Genomic DNA, 17,401 nt, shown 5'->3' with positions numbered 1-17,401 from the left:
TGTACTTTTTTCTCCGTTCCCCCTTCTTTCTATCTCTCCTCGACAAGGTAATTGCTATTGGGGTATGTTTCCACGAGTGCTAGAAACTAATCTCACCTCGTTCAACTAGCTTTTCTGCACCTATCAACTGAGATGGTGAATGTGTGAGCCAAGTTATTCATGGATGAAGTGCCACTAATTCCAGACTGTTAGATCATTCGGCCTTTCAAGCCTGCTGTGCCACTCAGTAAGATAATCTTCATCTAAGTGGGGGACAGTTCTAGATTTCCCCATAAAGGAAAGAGCCTCTCGGTATCTGCTTTGTCAAGCCCCCTCACAATCGTGGTATGTTCTTACAGGTTTACCTTGCATGATGTGAATAATAATGAGTCAATACCCTGTTCTTTTTTTCCATTCCTTCATCCCAAAGATGCTGAAGAACATTATAACTCTATAATTAAACTGAACAACTGCTTCCGGTTAAATGTTATTTAGTTAAATCAAAAGTTTTATACATTTTCAATTAAAATAGAACTTGTGTAGTCGGCAGCAGAAAACATTGCATGTCAGGACTTGCAAGTAAGAGCAATAAGGGATGGGCAGTATTTGACAGCAGTTCCTTGAATGGTTATTTAAAAGAAAACTCCTGCAGTGGCACTGCCCTTTTAATTGTTAGTAAAGAAAATGTTAATTTGATTGCCTATACCCTGAAGTGATTTTGATTGCAGCTACTGTACAACAGCCACTCTTTAATTCTGACTGTTTTTGTCAGAAAGATCAAAGATTGCCAGTTACTTCATCTGCTGAAAGGTTTAATACTGGATCCTGCTGCAGGAAATAGTCATTGCAAGTAAGGTAGTCAGTAAGTTGACACAGTTTTTAATGCTGCCCGTCTCTGTTCTTCCCATCGCACCTTTATCATATGTTGCCTTTCTGCCTAGGATAATAAATTATGCTGGCCGGCCAATGGTCTGACATGGTTGTATTTATAGAATTAGATTAATCAGCGAACACTTTTCTTGGCTATGTTATAATTACTGTTTACATTACTACAGTGCCAACTACAAACATACACGTCTCATGCAGTATACAACATTAGTAAACCGCAACTTACTGGTCTTCGTTGCAAAACGATCCACCAGTTGGTAGGCCCACAGTGCCGAGAGTGACCCTGAAAGTCGTCCACATCAACTTTGGACCCTGTACAGTTGCATGATATTGAGTCATTCGAGGTTAAGGAAGCCCCCTGGTGGCCTGCTGCTGATTTATCCCCCACCACTCCACTGATGAATCTGTTCGTCTGCAAGTTGAAAAATCATTTGCTGGAAGTTTTTAGGGAAGCAAGGACAGAGAATGTATTCTGCAGGGGGAGATTTCAGTGTCTACCACTAAGAACAACATTGTAATGTGACCATTAGTTTGAAGAAACCAATACTAGGAAGATACCAGTTGATTTATTCCTGCCCATTGTAGACCCATGTATCCACAACTGTATTGGTAAAAGTGAACCCTGCATAGTCATTGGGGACAAGTTTTCAGCTCCACTGAGAGGGCATTTCCTATTGTGTATTGTTGTTTCTGTTCCTGTACCATGTGGTGCGCAAGACAGACTTTCACTTGATTCCCTCAGCGAGTTGTATCTGGAACAGCTCACTAACCTGTCTTCAGAGGCTTGTAGCTTGAGGGACACCACTTCACATCAAATGTGGCTGAGCTGGAATCTCTCCCACAGTTTCTGCCTGCCGTTGGCATGTGCTGGAAAGACTTTACTGATTGGCCATGCCAAGAACACCCCTTCCTTGGCCCTCAAGTTCTGGAGTGGGACTCGAATCTGCAGCTTCTGGTTCAGGCAGCGATGCTATCCACCATGCCACAAGACCTCCACTCTGTATTGTCACACTTTATGCTGGGGCAGTGTTGCAGTCTCTTAGCATCTCGTTCAAATGTTCATACTCTGTGATTTATTATCAGAATGCACTATCTAAAATCAGAGGCGAAAAATATCAGAAACTTCACTTTGAATGGAGTGTTAATTTAGGGACTCTGACACTTTGAGAGCGCTGGTAACGTTTGCATTGCAGAAACTGGGAAAATGCTCCTAAAATGGAGCAGGCTGCTTTTGCCAGTCTATTGACAAGAATATTTTTTAAGCTGCTTGCTGACCCTTTGAGGTGAAGGTGACCGTGATCTTCATTTGAAGGGTTTTGTTGAGTTCTGTTGGGGACATGCGTGACTGCTAAGATCGATCTGCATCTGGAAGGTTTTGCATTTTTTAAAAGTTACTCAAGTTACAAAATACAGTTGTTTTGTATTGCAAGTCCCAAATCATGCATTTCTCACAGATAGGATATTAAACTGTGGCCTTGTCTGTCTATTTGGGTAGATAGAGAAAGATTTGTGAAGATGGAAAGTAATATCTCGACCAACATTCGTTCTTCAACCAACACCAGACCACAGTCCAACCTGTTGGATTTTAGTGGTGTTGTGAGACTCTTACTATGAACATCAGATTAATGTGTTCAGCTTATTTGATATTTATGAAAACTTGGTTTGGGCAAATTGGCTACGGCATTTTCCTACAAAAGTGACTACACTTAATGTACTTCATTGGTTAAGCTATGTGTCCTGATGGTACAAGACACTGAAGAAATGCCAGTTTGTTCATTTCCTAACATGGTAGTATATGACCAAAGTGTTAATATTTCACTAAGTTACAGGTCTAAGATACACAAATTCTGCAGCTGGCTATTTTTCATTTTGTTTAACCTAATTCCACCAGGTGGAATATATCGGTGGGGAATGAAAGTGGGAAAGCTCCCAATTCTATGCAACTGTGGACACCAACATAATATGCTTTGAACACAGCTTGTCAAGTTCACAAAGTGAAGGGCGATGGATAGATTCACATGCACAGTAAGAATCATAGAATGCCTACAATGCACAAGGAGGCCATTTGGCCCATCGAGTCTGCATCAATAACAATCCCACCCAGAGCCGATTCCCGTACCCCACATATTTGCCCTGCTAATCCCCCTGACATTAGGGTCAATTTAGCAGGGCCAGTCGACCTATCCTTCACATTTTTGGACTGTGGGAGGAAACTGGAGCACCTGGAAGAAACCCACACAGACATAGGGAGAATGTGCAAACTCCACACAGACAGTGACCAGAGGTGACCCGGGTCCCTGGTGCTGAGAGGCAGCAGTGCTAACCATTGTACAGGTAAGAGTCTGGAGGGGTCTATAGTGAAGTGTGGCTAATTTTCACTTCTATTTTGTAGGCAGCTGATATTTCTCAACAGCAGCACGTGCCGAATAATCTTCTGCCACTATTGCATTCAGCAACTGAACCACGTGAGCAAGCACCTGTGACGCCACTGCCCCAGATTCCAAAAACCCCAGATCCCAAAGAAACGTCCAAACCTATCATAGAGAAAAAGGAGAAGACCAGAACACCAGTGATTTGCACTTACTGCAGTAAAGCATTCAGAGACAGTTACCACCTCCGGCGACACGAATCATGCCATACAGGGATTAAGTTGATTTCACGGCCAAGGAAAGTACCGACCATGGTTTCGTTAATGTCATCGACACCTGGCATTGGTGGCACGTCAACATTGGTGTCAACTGTTGCAGGGATGCTGACTTCGACTGGCGCTTCCACCTCTACCGTCACCAGCAGCACCCCGGCAGTCACAACCAGCAAGACCACCAACAGACGTGTGAAGAAGAATCACGGTTGCGAACTGTGCGGAAAAGCATTCCGCGACGTTTACCACCTCAACCGACACAAACTTTCTCACTCAGACGAGAAGCCGTTCGAGTGCCCAGTTTGCCAGCAACGTTTCAAAAGGAAAGACCGCATGAGTTATCACGTACGCTCGCACGAAGGGGGCATCAACAAACCATACATCTGCAGCCTTTGTGGGAAAGGATTCTCCAGGTAAGTTGAAACAGGATGCAGGAGATGAAGGTTATGGGTAACTAGTGAATAGGGGAAAGGCGTTGGGGTGTGGGAAAGTCTGAGCATTAAATTCAAATAGCCATAACTTCCTGGTTCCCCAGTTACTTGCTGGGGAATCTCTCTTGGAAGTTCCACATAAGGTTTACCCAGCAATTGCCAAAACAACAAATGTCCCCTGTGCCTGGAATTATCTGACAAAGCCATAGTTACTCTGCAAGAGTTAGAAGGAGAAAGAAAAGCACATGTAACTATTTTGAAGACTCTGATTGAGCTCTGTGCTCAATCATCTACACGACCTCCATCCCCAACTCGACCGGGCTCAACCAACCCCTAACCTTCATGTCCTCCAGATCTGCCCCAAACCAACATTGAGCCCAGCTAGGCACCGCCCCAGTCCAACGTTGAACCCAGCCAGGCACTCCCCCATCCCACCTGATTTTTTGAATTCTCCCACCCCCTCCATTCCAACATCCCATTCACTTATCTTTGAAACTTGTCTTTTCCCTTTCCATGGTCCTGAACTCACCTGCTTTACAACAGCTGGTGCTGTAAAAAGGGGGCATGCCGTCCGTTGCTGCGTGCCTTCTGCACCTCACTTCTGGAGTCTCTGAGGTGCTTCACTCTTTCACCTTCACGTGGCCTGAGTCTGGGGTTGAGTGAGACAGGAGGCTTTGGATTGCAAGTGAAGGTGAGTCACTACGGAGTGGCAGTCCGTTGACGATTGCCACTCTGAGGAAGTTATGGGCATAGTTTTGTTTTAAGGAAGTTGTTCTGTATGTTTTTTTTGGACAACATTCTCACGCTTGTGTGTGTGATGTTAGCCAAACAAACCTGGGGAAATTGCCCACTTGGATGCTTACCTTCTGAAAATTGTATGCAGTAGCTTTTCATTGTTTGTGTCTAATAAAATAAAATTGGCAATGCAAGCAAGATGTGGAAAGTATTTTGACTACAAGCTTTAGAAATTTGATGTTATAATTGACCACTGACAACATAATAGAATATGTCGCTTTATCTAAACCTCTTGCTGATTTCCAAATCTTTTAGAATAAACAAATATTTAGAATAAAATCCTGATTGCTTGTTCACTGTGCCGAGTGTATCCAGCTAACCCAAAAGTAAATATCTTATATTAAAAAGCAACATTTGCTTCCCTTATGGCACTTAAAGGCAACGTTGTTTGCTGATCTACTGTGAGCACAGTCAAATTGCTGTCCTGCTACCATCATTTAATCCCACTACTTTATTCAAAGCTACATTTGACTCTTGATTGTGATTTAAAAGGATGGCTTTTTGCCTGGGACATGTTCTGTCTATGTTTCTTTTTGTATGCAGACTGTGTCTCAGTTGAATTTGAGAATAATAGCTGACTACTGGGGCGGCACGATGGCACAGTGGTTAGCACTGCTGCCTCACAGCATCAGGGACCTGGGTTCAATTCCACTATCTGTGTGGAGTTTGCACTTTATCCCTGTGTCTGCGTGGATTTCCTGCAGGTGCTCCGGTTTCCTCCCACAGTCCAAAGATGTGTGGGTTAGGTTGATTGGCCATGCTAAATTGACCCTAATGTCTAGGGGATGAACAGGGTAAATGAGGGTTATGGGAATAGGGCCTGGATGGAATTGCGTTGGTATAGACTCGATGGGCCAAATGGCCTCCACCTGTACTGTAGGGATTTAATGATTTTGTGAAACTGGCACTGCTCTTTTCTCTGGGAAAAGGTTTGTGGCTCTGGCTGCAAAATAAATCCATTGTTCAGTTTATATATCTTCTCATTTCCCTTTTGTGTGCAGTGCATTCAGTGTTGCTGTGCAGCCAAGCACCCATGCAGCTTGGAGGGAGCTGGTTAAGTTGTCACTCGAGTGTTTGAGCCCTGGCCACACAACCTTCAGTCCAAGCAGTCCAGTTCTGATTGCATCTGTTCCTTACATTTATTTTTACTATTTGAATTTTATGAGCTTGCCACTTGCAAAAGAGCTGTTTTAAACAGGTAAGTTGTAATAAACTTCATTTGGTATTAGTAGGCTGAGGGATATGTAAATAAAAAAAGTAACTAAATGTAAACTAGAAATGGGTGGTACAGTGGTGCCTCACAGTGCCAGGGACCCCAGATTTAATTGCAGCGTCGGGTGACTGTATGGAGTTTGCACGTTCTCCACGTGTCTCTGTTCCTCCAGCTGCTCTGATTTCCTCCCACAGTCTGATTAGATGGGTTAGCCATACTAAATTGATCCTTAGTGTCAATGGGATTAGCAGGGTAAATATGTGAGGTTATGGGGTAAGGGCCTGGGTGGGATTGTTGTTGAATGGCCTCCTTCTGCACTGTAGGGATTCTGTGATGGATACCAAGGCTCAATTGAGTGTGGCCCGTAAGTACACACCATTGGACAACTTTGGCTTAATTTAAAAATACTTCAACTTCTATCTGCTGGCCATTATTTGAATTTTTGGGCATTGATCTGAACCTGCTTCCTGACTGACTCCTCCAGGGTCCACTGAGCCCCGCACAGCTGTCCAGGTGGAAGTCAGCTCACAGCACAGGAGTTGATTTGAGGCTTTGTGAAGTTGTGTCTAATATTGTCCTGCATGGTTCATAAGCTCATGGAGCCAGTAACGGGATTCTTCTGTTAATTATAAAATGAAAGCATTAATTCTTTTTAATCTAACCTGTGGTGTTTCCTTTCTCTCCAGGCCTGACCATCTGAGCTGCCATGTCAAGCATGTTCATTCCACAGAGAGACCCTTCAAATGTCAAGTAACTTTCTATTTTTCTGTCTTAAAGTCAGTTCAGGAATCTTATCCACACAGATAAATGTTCAAAAATTGTTAGTTTCAGAAGAACGTCTGGAGCTCTAAAACTGTTCTCCTTTCAGTGAAACTACCGTTTATGATTCTTTTTCCTGCAAGCAGTTGTTATCCTCATTTGGAAGAAGGCAGAGTGGTCATAAGAACATAAGAACATAAGAAATAGGAGCAGGAGTAGGCCATCTAGCCCTTCGAGCCTGCCCCGCCATTCAATAAGATCATGGCTGATCTGTCGCTGCTTAGTTCCACTTTCCCGCCCTCTCCCCATAACCCTTAATCCCCTCTCTTATCAAAAACCCATCAACCCGCGTCTTAAAAATATTTAGCGAGGCAGCCTCCACCACTTCAACGGGCAGAGAATTCCAGAGATTCACCACCCTTTGAGTGAAGAAGTTCCTCCTCAACTCTGTTCTAAACCGCCCCCCTTTTATCTTGAGGCTGTGCCCCCTAGTCCTACTGTCTTTTTTGAGCGGGAAGAGTCTTTCCACCTCTATCCTATCCATCCCATTCATCATCTTATACGTCTCAATGAGATCTCCCCTCATTCTTCTAAACTCTAACGAGTACAAGCCCAGTTTAGTCAGCCTCTCCTCATTGCTCAACCCCCTCAACTCTGGTATCAGCCTAGTAAACCTCCTCTGCACTCCCTCCAAGGCCAAAATATCTTTGCGCAGGTGCGGCGCCCAAAACTGCACACAGTACTCCAGCTGCGGCCTCACCAATGCCCTATACAGCTGCAGCAAGACCTCCCTACTTTTATATTCAATCCCCCTCGCTCTGAAGGCCAGCATCCCATTCGCCTTCCTGACCACCTGCTGCACCTGCAAGCTGGGTTTTTGCGACTCGTGCACAAGGACCCCGAGGTCCCTCTGCACCGTCGCCTGCTGCAGTTTTTCGCCCCGTAAGTAATAGTTCTTCCTACCATTCTTCCTACCAAAGTGGACCACCTCACACTTGCCAACATTAAATTCCATTTGCCATTTCCTGGCCCATTCGCCCAGCCTATCTAGATCCTTCTGTAGACTCTCCACACCCTCCGCACAATTTGCCGTTCCCCCAATCTTGGTGTCATCAGCAAATTTTGACACCCTACACCCGGTTCCCTCTTCCAGATCATCTATATAAATGGTAAAAAGCTGAGGCCCCAGCACCGACCCCTGGGGCACTCCACTAGTCACCATCCGCCAATCCAAATAGCACCCGTTGACCCCCACTCTCTGCCTCCTATTTGACAACCAATCCTCTATCCACGCTAACACCCTACCCCCAACTCCATGTCCCTCGACTTTCTGCAATAACCTCTTGTGAGGTACTTTGTCAAACGCCTTCTGAAAATCTAGAAAGACCATATCCACCGGCTCTCCTCTATCCACCGCCCTGGACACATCCTCATAGAACTCCAGTAAATTTGTCAGACACAACTTCCTTTTAATGAAACCGTGCTGCGTCTGCTCTATCAAGCAATTCCCTTCAAGATGCCTCGCAATTTCCTCCTTAATGACAGATTCTAACATTTTACCTACCACAGACGTTAAACTAACCGGCCTATAATTCCCGGCCTTTTGCCTGGCACCCTTCTTAAACAACGGCGTAATATTAGCCGTTTTCCAATCATCCGGCACTTCCCCGGAATCCAGCGACGTCTGGAAAATAACCACCAAGGCATCCACTATCACCTCTGCCATTTCTTTCAGAACCCTCGGATGCATTCCATCCGGTCCTGGGGATTTGTCCACAATCAGCCCCTCCAGTCTGTCGAGCACCGCCTCTCTAGTAACAGTAATGTCATTAAGACCCTCCAGTCCTACCACCTTTCCATTGCTAACACCCGGCAAATTATTCACGTCCTCCTCCATGAAGACAGAAACAAAAAAGTTATTCAATACCTTAGCCATATCCCCATCCCCTAGCACTAGGTCCCCTTTCTCATCCTCTAAAGGACCAACATTCACCCTAGCCAGCCTCTTCCTTTTTATATATTTATAAAAACTCTTGCTATCCTTTTTTATATTAAGCGCTAGCCCAGCTTCATAGTTTCTCCTACCCTTCTTTATCAACTTCTTTGTCAATCTTTGTTGACATTTAAACCTCTCCCAATCCTCTTCTCGCCCACTACTCTTAGCTACTCTAAATTCCTCCACTTTTAGTTTAACACTTTCCTTCACCTCCTTCGTTATCCACGGCTTATTACCTCTCCTCCTACTATCCTTTTTGACCATCGGAATAAATTTCTGCTGAGCACCAAGAAAGATCTCCTTAAAGATCCTCCACTGCTCCTCAACAGACCCTCCCTCCAACACGCTCCCCCAGTCCACATTCACCAATTCTTCTCTCATCCTACCGTACTCCCCTCTATTCAAACAAAGGACGCGCGTCCGGGAACCCACTTTCTCCTCCTCCATCTGCACCAGAAACTCCACCATACAATGATCACTCTCCCCAAGAGGATCCTTCACCACAAGGTCCCTAATTCTACCCGCTTCATTACATAGCACCAGATCCAAGATAGCTCGCTCCCTCGTCGGCTCCAACACACACTGTTCGAGGAAACTATCCCGGCAGCATCCCAAGAACTCTTCCTCGAGCCCCCCGCGTCCAACATGGGTCGACCAATCAATATGCAGATTGAAATCCCCCATAACTACGGCTGTCCCATTCCTGCACGCCGCACTTATTTGCGCATCAACAGCCCGCCCCACCTCCAGATCATTATTCGGGGGCCTATAGACGACACCCACCAGTGTCTTCCTCCCTTTGCTGTTCCTAATCTCCACCCACAACGATTCCACCCCCTGCTCCTTGGCTCCAATATCATCCCTTGCTACCACCGTGATGCTATCCTTAATCAGCAGAGCTACGCCCCCCCCTTTTCCCTCCTGCCTATCCTTCCTAAACACTTGATAGCCCTGTACATTCAGCTCCCAGTCCCTGTCACCCTGCAGCCACATCTCTGTAATGGCCACCAGATCGTATCCATTTGTGTCGATCTGCGCCACCAGCTCATCCACTTTATTCCGAATGCTTCGTGCATTCAGATAAAGCGCTTTCATCCCAGCCTTCACCTGGACCCTATTTGCCGTAACGCCACCAACCATACTCACGCCCCCTACTCCCTCTATTATTGGGACATCCTCGGCCTCTTCCCTTACCTGTACCCTCTCCTTAACTTTAGACCTCGTAACATCACCTACCCTCGCACCCTCCCCCCCCCAATTAGTTTAAAGCCCTGTCTACAGTCCTCTTTACTCGATTCGCCAGCAATCTGGTCCCAGCACGGTTCAGACCAACCCCATCCTGCCCGAACAGGTCCCACCTACCCCAATACTGGTGCCAATGCCCCATAAATTCAAACCCATTCCTCCCACACCAATCCCTGAGCCACCCATTCACTTCCTTAATCCTGTCAACCCTACGCCCGTCTGCACTCGGTTCAGGCAGTAGCCCAGAGATGTCCATTGCTGAGTGCTCCAGGAACAGGTCCTCTTGCGATCTGCCAATGGATTTGTGGTGCACAGGAAAGGTTTTCTGCTTCGCCCAGTTATCCCACCCACTCCTCCGGAGACTGTCAGTTCAGATGCAAGTTTTAGATGAGAATTACAAGTCCGATAGTCAGTAGGAACTATAGTTGCCTGATTTGCTTTTTTTGCCTCTAATGAATGCACTTTCTGTATGAGAGGAAAAAGACTAAATAAGGCTGCAAGCATTTGAATTGGGTTTGAGAGTTTATTAATCCACATTGCTCTGATGTTGCTAGCGTGATGAGGGGGGAGATTCCATTAACTGAGACTAAACAAATGAGTGACTTACTTAAATAAGAGTCATAGAATCATAGAGGGTTATAGCATGGAAACAGCCCTTCAGCCCAATTTGTTCATGCTGCCCTTATTTTAAAACCCCTAAGCTAATCCCAATTGCCCACATTTGGCCCATCTTATCCACATAACTATCTAAATGTTTTTTTAAAAGACAACATTGTACCATTCTCTACTACTACCTCTGGCAATTTGTTCCAGACACTCTCAACACTCTGTGTGAAAAAATTGCCCCTCTGGACACTTTTGTATCTTTCGTCACTCACCTTAAACCTATGTCCTCTAGTTTTAGATTCCCCCACTTTTGGGAAAAGATATTGACTATCTAGCTGATCTATGCCCCTCATTATTTTGTAGACCTCTTTTATAGAATTGCTGCAAAGATGCTAGATACAGTTGGTGAAACTATCTTCTGAGTCTTTCAAGGGGGACAAATGGTATTATTTTTAATTGGTCGGAATATTATAGGGGAAGCGATAGCCTAGTGGTATTATTGCTAAACTATTAATTCAGACACTCAGCTAATGTTCTAGGGACCTGGGTTCAAATCCCACCATGGCAGATGGTGGAACTTGAATTCAATAAAAAATATCTGCTGATGACCATGAAACCATTGATTGTCGGAAAACCCATCTGGTTCACTCATGTCCTTTAGGGAAGGAAATCTACCATCCTTACCTGGTCTGGCCTACGTATGACTCCAGACTTACGACAATGTGGGTGACTCTGAACTGCCCTCTGAGTAAGGACAGCTAGGGATGGGTAATAAATTCTGGCCAGGCAGCGATGCCCATGTCCCACAAATGAATAAAAAAAGCATGACAATTTGAGAATTAGTTTTCCCTTTTCATGACACGAGGGTGAATTTGAGAGAGGTGGAAAAAATGGACAATTGTGTGCGTGTTTGACCGGGTGATATGGCATAAAGGAGAACAGTAAGCATATATGTTTGTGCAAGAGAAGCCAAAGAATAGTGTTCAGAACAACACTGCTCAGTAAGGTCAGAATAACTTTTTTAAAAAACAAGTCCATTATTAGAATATACTTGCAGTCCTGTTTTATTTTTCTTTCCCATTGTGACCTTTTTTGTTTCGGGTTTCCCTGCTGCTTGGAGCTATTCAGCTGGCATCATTTCCAGGAATGTCAGTATATGAGCTGAAAAGGCACCGTTTCTGTTTTGGATGGCTTTGTCCTTGCTAGCATTGATGTTTCTTTGCTCACCATTGGGGATGGAAACAGTAGGGCATTTAACCTTAAAATTAGAGCCAGGGTATTCAGGAGTGATGTTGGAAAGTGCTTCTTCACGCAGGAGTCCTAGAAATCTATTGAGGCTGGGATAATTGAAAGTGTCTAAATGAGATTGAGAGTTTTGTTAGGTAAGAGTAAAATCCAGAATCAGACCATACATAAAGTTTGTGCCCTTCCTAAAGTATAGTGTCCAGAATTGGAAACAATGCTGTAGCTGGGGCCAAGTTGGTGTGTTATATAAGCTTTGAAATGTTTCCCAGCTTTTGTACTCAGTATGCCTCTGTTCATAAAGTAAGAAGTCTCGCAACACCAAGTTAAAGTCCAACAGGTTTATTTAGTAGCACAAGCCTCAAGCTTTCGGAGCGCTGCTCCTTCATCAGGTGAGTGAGAGTTGTATTCGTAAACAGGGCATATAAAGTCACAAACTCAGTTTACAAAATAATGGTTGGAATGCGCGTCTTTACGGGTAATCAAGCCTTAAAGGTACAAGCAATGTGAGTGGAGAGAGGGTTAAGCACAGGTTAAAGAGATGTGTGTTGTCTCCAGCCAGAACAGTTAGTGAGATTTTGCAAGCCCAGGCAAGTTGTGGGGGGGTTACAGATACTGTGACATGAACTCAAGATCCTGGTTGAGGCCATCCTCATGTGCAGAACTTGGCTATCAGTCTCTGTTCAGAAAGCCCGGTATCCCATATGTTTTGTTAATTTCTTCATGACCCTGTCATAGAATCATAGAAACCCTACAGTGCAGGAAGAGACCATTTGGCCCATTGAATCTGCACTGACTACAATCCCAGCCAAGCCCTATCCCCATATCCCTACATATTTACCCACTAACCCCTCTAACCTACACATCTCAGGACACTAAGGGGCAATTTTAGCATGGCCGATCAACCTAACCCGCACATCTTTGGACTGTGGGAGTCTTCAAAGAGTTTTGCATAAGCACCCCAGGTCACTCACTCTTACTGCCATTTTAAAATTCTTTAGTTTGTTTTGTCTCTTTGGGACTTCCTACCAAAAATGTATTACTACACACTTTTCTGTGTTGTATTTCATCGGTTGTGCGTTTGCAGAGGGCAGTATTTGGCTGTGTTAGATCTGCTTTGTACACTGAACGTTATAGAAATGAGGAGGGTAAATGAGATCTGAAACAGATCAGCATTGACATCATTGAATGGCAGAACAGGCTGAAGGGACTGACAAACCTCCTCCTGTTCCTGGGTACTTATTGAGGTGGCACTATCTGTCCTACATCTGATTTCAGCAAAATAGTGTGCTGACTTCAAACAGTAGCTTGTTAAGAGAAAACAAATGTCATCCAATACCTCCTAGCAAACCAGTCATTATTTTTCAAGCTCACCAATATGGGTGGGGTTTATATTAAAAACCTTCCGCCAGCTTTCTCAGCCTAGTTTTGATGCAAATTTTTAAAACGTGTATGAGACTTTGTATTCTCTTCATTTCATATTGTTGTGATCATTCCCCAGCCAGGTACTCAAGCAGCCTCCCTGCTCCCTGGGCGCTAACCAGTTATCAGAATTATGAGTTTCCCATGGTGACTTGCTTTATTTTCCTTTTTAATATTACTATTTGCTCAAGCTGCTCAGTTTCTTGCCAACAATGTAACTGAGATCAGGAACATCTTGAGGGGAAATTGCAGGGATGGAACTGTGTCCCTGCCACTTTGTTACATTAGTGCTCTGACTGCCCATCTATGTCTTGTCTGTAGAATACATTCATGGGGCGGCATGGTGGCACAGTGGTTAGCACTGCTGCTTCACAGCGCCAGGGAGAAGGATTCGATTCCCAGATTGGGTCACTGTCTGTGTGGAGTGTGTACATTCTCCCTGTGTCTGCATGGGTTTCCTCTGGGTGCTCCAGTTTCCTCCCACAATCCAAATACATGCTGGTTAGGTACATTGGCCATGCTAAATTCTCCCTCAGTATACCCAAACAGGCACCGGAGTGTGGCAACCAGGGGATTTTCACAGTAACTTCATTGCAGTGTTAATGAAAGCCTACTTGTAATTAATAAATAAACTTTAATTTTACATTCTGCATATCTGTTGCACAGTATATGAATCAATTACTTTTGTAGGCATACATACTGTTGTATAAAAGTGCAGAGACCCGAATAATTGGTGCAAGTTATTGAAACATAGAAAATAGAAGCAGGAGTAGGCTACTTGGCCCTTCGAGCCTGCACCACCATTCAGTTTGATCATGGCTGATCATCAAATTCAATATCCTGATCTCGACTCCCCCCATATCCCATGATATGGAAGGATCACTTGTTTTATGTTCTATTGACCAAGTTGTAAGGATGATCGATGGAGCGTGTTGACATTTCTCAAGTGGGTTTTTGCTTCCGAGGTATAAAAGCAATTGCCTTGGAAAATAATTTGAATGATTGAATTATTGAGTGGTGGCCGACTGTTAAGTATTCCGACCTTTCTAAATAGGTTGATAGTTTGATCTGAAAGGAAAGCTTGTAAGAAAAAAAGTGTTAATGCTTGACTTGTGTTTTTATAGACTTGTGATGCAGCTTTTGCCACCAAAGATCGCCTGCGTTCACACATGATACGCCATGAGGGAAAGGTGTCCTGCCACATCTGTGGTAAACTGCTGAGTGCAGCTTACATCTCCAACCACATCAAAATGCATAATCACAACCAAAATCACAACTGCAATGTTTGTAACAAAGGTATGGTCGTTTTTGCAGATTTCCAGAATAGCCTTAGTTGCTAATCATAGGCTGATTGGTAATATACAAGGCTGGGGAAAATATTATTTGAAAATCTGTTACAAAAGCATTTCATGGCTGATGTTGAAATTCACTCCCCCTGTCTGTGGAGCTGAGCAAAGGGTTGCTGTACCCCCTGGTGAATATATCATAGTGGAGGTTTCTTCATTCAGTTAATCGGTTTATTAAACTCCAGCAGTTTAAACTGGGATAGCTTTAACTCCTAAAACTATCGCCTCTATTTGCAGCTTTAATGGAGGTGTTCTTTTCTTAAAGCAAATTGAGTCCCAATCAACTCTAATTGATATAGACAGGTTGCAGTCAATTACCATGCTGATTGAATTTTTTAAATACTGCCATGTAAACACAATTCAGGAAGAAGTGAAATGTCAAGATTGGGAAAGAAACCTGTTAAACTTGCTTTTTCTGACATTGTTACTTATTGACATCAATAGTTTAATTATTCACCAATTTCCCAACATCCTTCAATCAGGTGTTCATGGAATCCTTCAGTGCAGAAGGGGGCCATTCAGCCCATCAAGTCTGCACTGACACAATCCCACTCAGGCCTTATCCCCATAACAGCATGCATTTACCCTAGCCAGTCCCCCTGACACTAAAGGTCAATTTAGCACGGCCAATCCGTCTAACCCACACATCTTTGAACTGAGAGAGGAAAGCGGAGCGCCCAGAGGAAACCCATGGGGAGAATGCGCAAGCTCCACACAGACAGTAACCCAAGCCGGGAATCGAACCTGGGTCCCTGGAGCTGTGAGGCAGTAGAACGGAGTTGAGGAGGAACTTCTTCACTCAAAGGGTGGTGAATCTCTGGAATTCTCTGCCCGTTGAAGTGGTGGAGGCTGCCTCGCTAAATATTTTTAAGAAGCGGGTTGATGGGTTTTTGATAAGAGAGGGGATTAAGGGTTATGGGGAGAGGGCGGGAAAGTGGAACTGAGCCACGACAGATCAGCCATGATCTTATTGAATGGCGGGGCAGGCTCGAAGGGCCAGATGGCCTACTCCTGCTCCTATTTCTTATGTTCTTATGTTCTTATGTAACCACTGTGGCACCTTGTTGGTGAAATGGGAAAGCATTTGGAAGAGGCTTGGTTAACAGTGCTGCTGTGGTAGCATTTTTCTTTAAGTATAATAAAAACATGTTACTAGAAAATAAATTTCCTCCTCTTCCTTCCCTGCCAACCACCTGCAACAATAAATCTAGCCTGCAGTTGTGAATAGTGGACTGCATAGGTGTTGATATTAAAGTTTCAGGTTGGAAGCCCATTGTTGATTTTCAATTAACCCTGCATGATTTGTTCTCATAGAGTCATACAGCACAGAGAAAGCCCTTTGGCCTATCAGCTCTGCACCGACAATAACCACCACTAAAGTTGACCAATCCTCTTTTCCAGCATTTGTCCCATATCCTTGAATGTTATGATGTTTCAAGTGTTCCTCCAAATACTTTTTAAAGGTTGTAAGATGTCCCGCCTCCACTACCTTCTCAAGCTGTGCATTCCAGATTCCCACCACCCTCTGAGTGAAAGAGTTGTTTTCTCTGAATCTCCTGCCCCTCCCCCTAAAATTATGATTGACCGTCAGCCAACAGGAACAGCTCTTCCTGTTCACCCTGACTTATGCCCCTCATAATCTTATACGCCTCAATCATGTCCCCCCTCAGCTTTCTCTGCTCTAGAGAAAATGATCCAAGACTATCCAGCCTCTCCTTAAAGCTCAAATGCTCCATTGTTCTGTGTCAAACTATCTGACATCCATCTTTGAGAAGAAAAAACTCTGATAATACTTGAGATTACCTCTGCTTGCATTGTTCTCCGTAGCCAACTGGATTATAAATAAAACATTTTTGGTTGTTGCGGAGAATTGAAATCCAGATCAAAGTATCCTGTCCTCTATTATGAAGCATCAGTGATGATTAAAAACTAAAGTCTCTTCCCCTCCCTCTGCCCCAACGTACCTTGTTGCTTAAGTTTTCTTTGTCATCTCAAGTTCTTTGAGTGTAAAAATCTTGTCACAGAATTGTTCCGGCTATGCTGCATCCTTATGGCACGGTAGCACCTGATCATAGCTATCACAGTTCAGTAGGTAAGCATAGTGCCTGACTGAGTCACACAAATCCAGAAACTCCTGACTTATGTTGCTGCTCACTACTTAATTAATCTCAGGTGCCACAATTGTGCATTAAATTAGGGAAATGGGAGAAAATGATGCATCAGTCAGTATTTCTGCTGTGGGTTGTTATTCAGTGCCCTGCACTGTAAAGTCTGCAAGTAGGAAAACAGCCAAGTACCCATCTTACTTTGATAAGATGTCCCTATTCACTTATCTGAACTAAGGCATAAAGAGTGGGAATTTGTCTGAGAGACCGTAAGGGCACTTTGGTGGAGTCATATCCCCCATCGTGCTGACTCTCTGATCAGCGATGCTCAAAAAGCTCAGTCACTCTGTCTGTAAATTGTAGTCACTTCTCTACAACCAATGATAAACTGACAGGTCTATGTTTTTCTGGTTTCTTTTTCCCCTTCAGTCCTAAATAATGGAGAGACTTTCCAATCCAAGATGACATTTTCTGACTAGAAAAATTTGGAATATTATTACAAACCCGTTTTCAAATTTCCAAATGGAAATTATCAGGCCCTAGAGATTTGTCAAAGGAGTTTCGCTATTTCCTGTTATCATTTTAAAAAATCAATCAAGTCCACAAGTATTTCCCATTTATTTATTTTTAGGTTCCTTTGAACATGATTTAGAATAGAATCCCTACAGTGCAGAAGGAGGCCATTTGGCCCATTGGACCTGCATCGTACCATTGCATCGTGTTCAAAGTTACC

At 44.0% G+C, this 17,401-nt stretch overlaps 1 protein-coding gene across 3 annotated transcripts in view; it reads left to right on the top strand.

The window, feature by feature from the left end:
• The window catches only part of LOC145357366 (vascular endothelial zinc finger 1-like), a 45,821-nt gene that overhangs the window by 12,276 nt on the left and 16,144 nt on the right, over nt 1-17,401 (top strand). For all 3 annotated transcript variants that reach the window (XM_080210668.1, XM_080210667.1, XM_080210669.1), the window contains exons 2-4: nt 3,260-3,921; nt 6,634-6,697; nt 14,342-14,513. In XM_080210668.1, coding sequence (XP_080066794.1) covers nt 3,260-3,921; nt 6,634-6,697; nt 14,342-14,513 — 898 coding nt within the window. The remainder of the gene's footprint in view (nt 1-3,259; nt 3,922-6,633; nt 6,698-14,341; nt 14,514-17,401) is intronic.

Source organism: Carcharhinus amblyrhynchos, chromosome 23, assembly GCF_965287045.1.
Source record: "Carcharhinus amblyrhynchos chromosome 23, sCarAmb.v2.hapA, whole genome shotgun sequence".
NCBI classification, from domain to species: Eukaryota; Metazoa; Chordata; class Chondrichthyes; order Carcharhiniformes; family Carcharhinidae; genus Carcharhinus; species Carcharhinus amblyrhynchos.
This window is presented reverse-complemented; position numbering and strand designations above follow the sequence as displayed.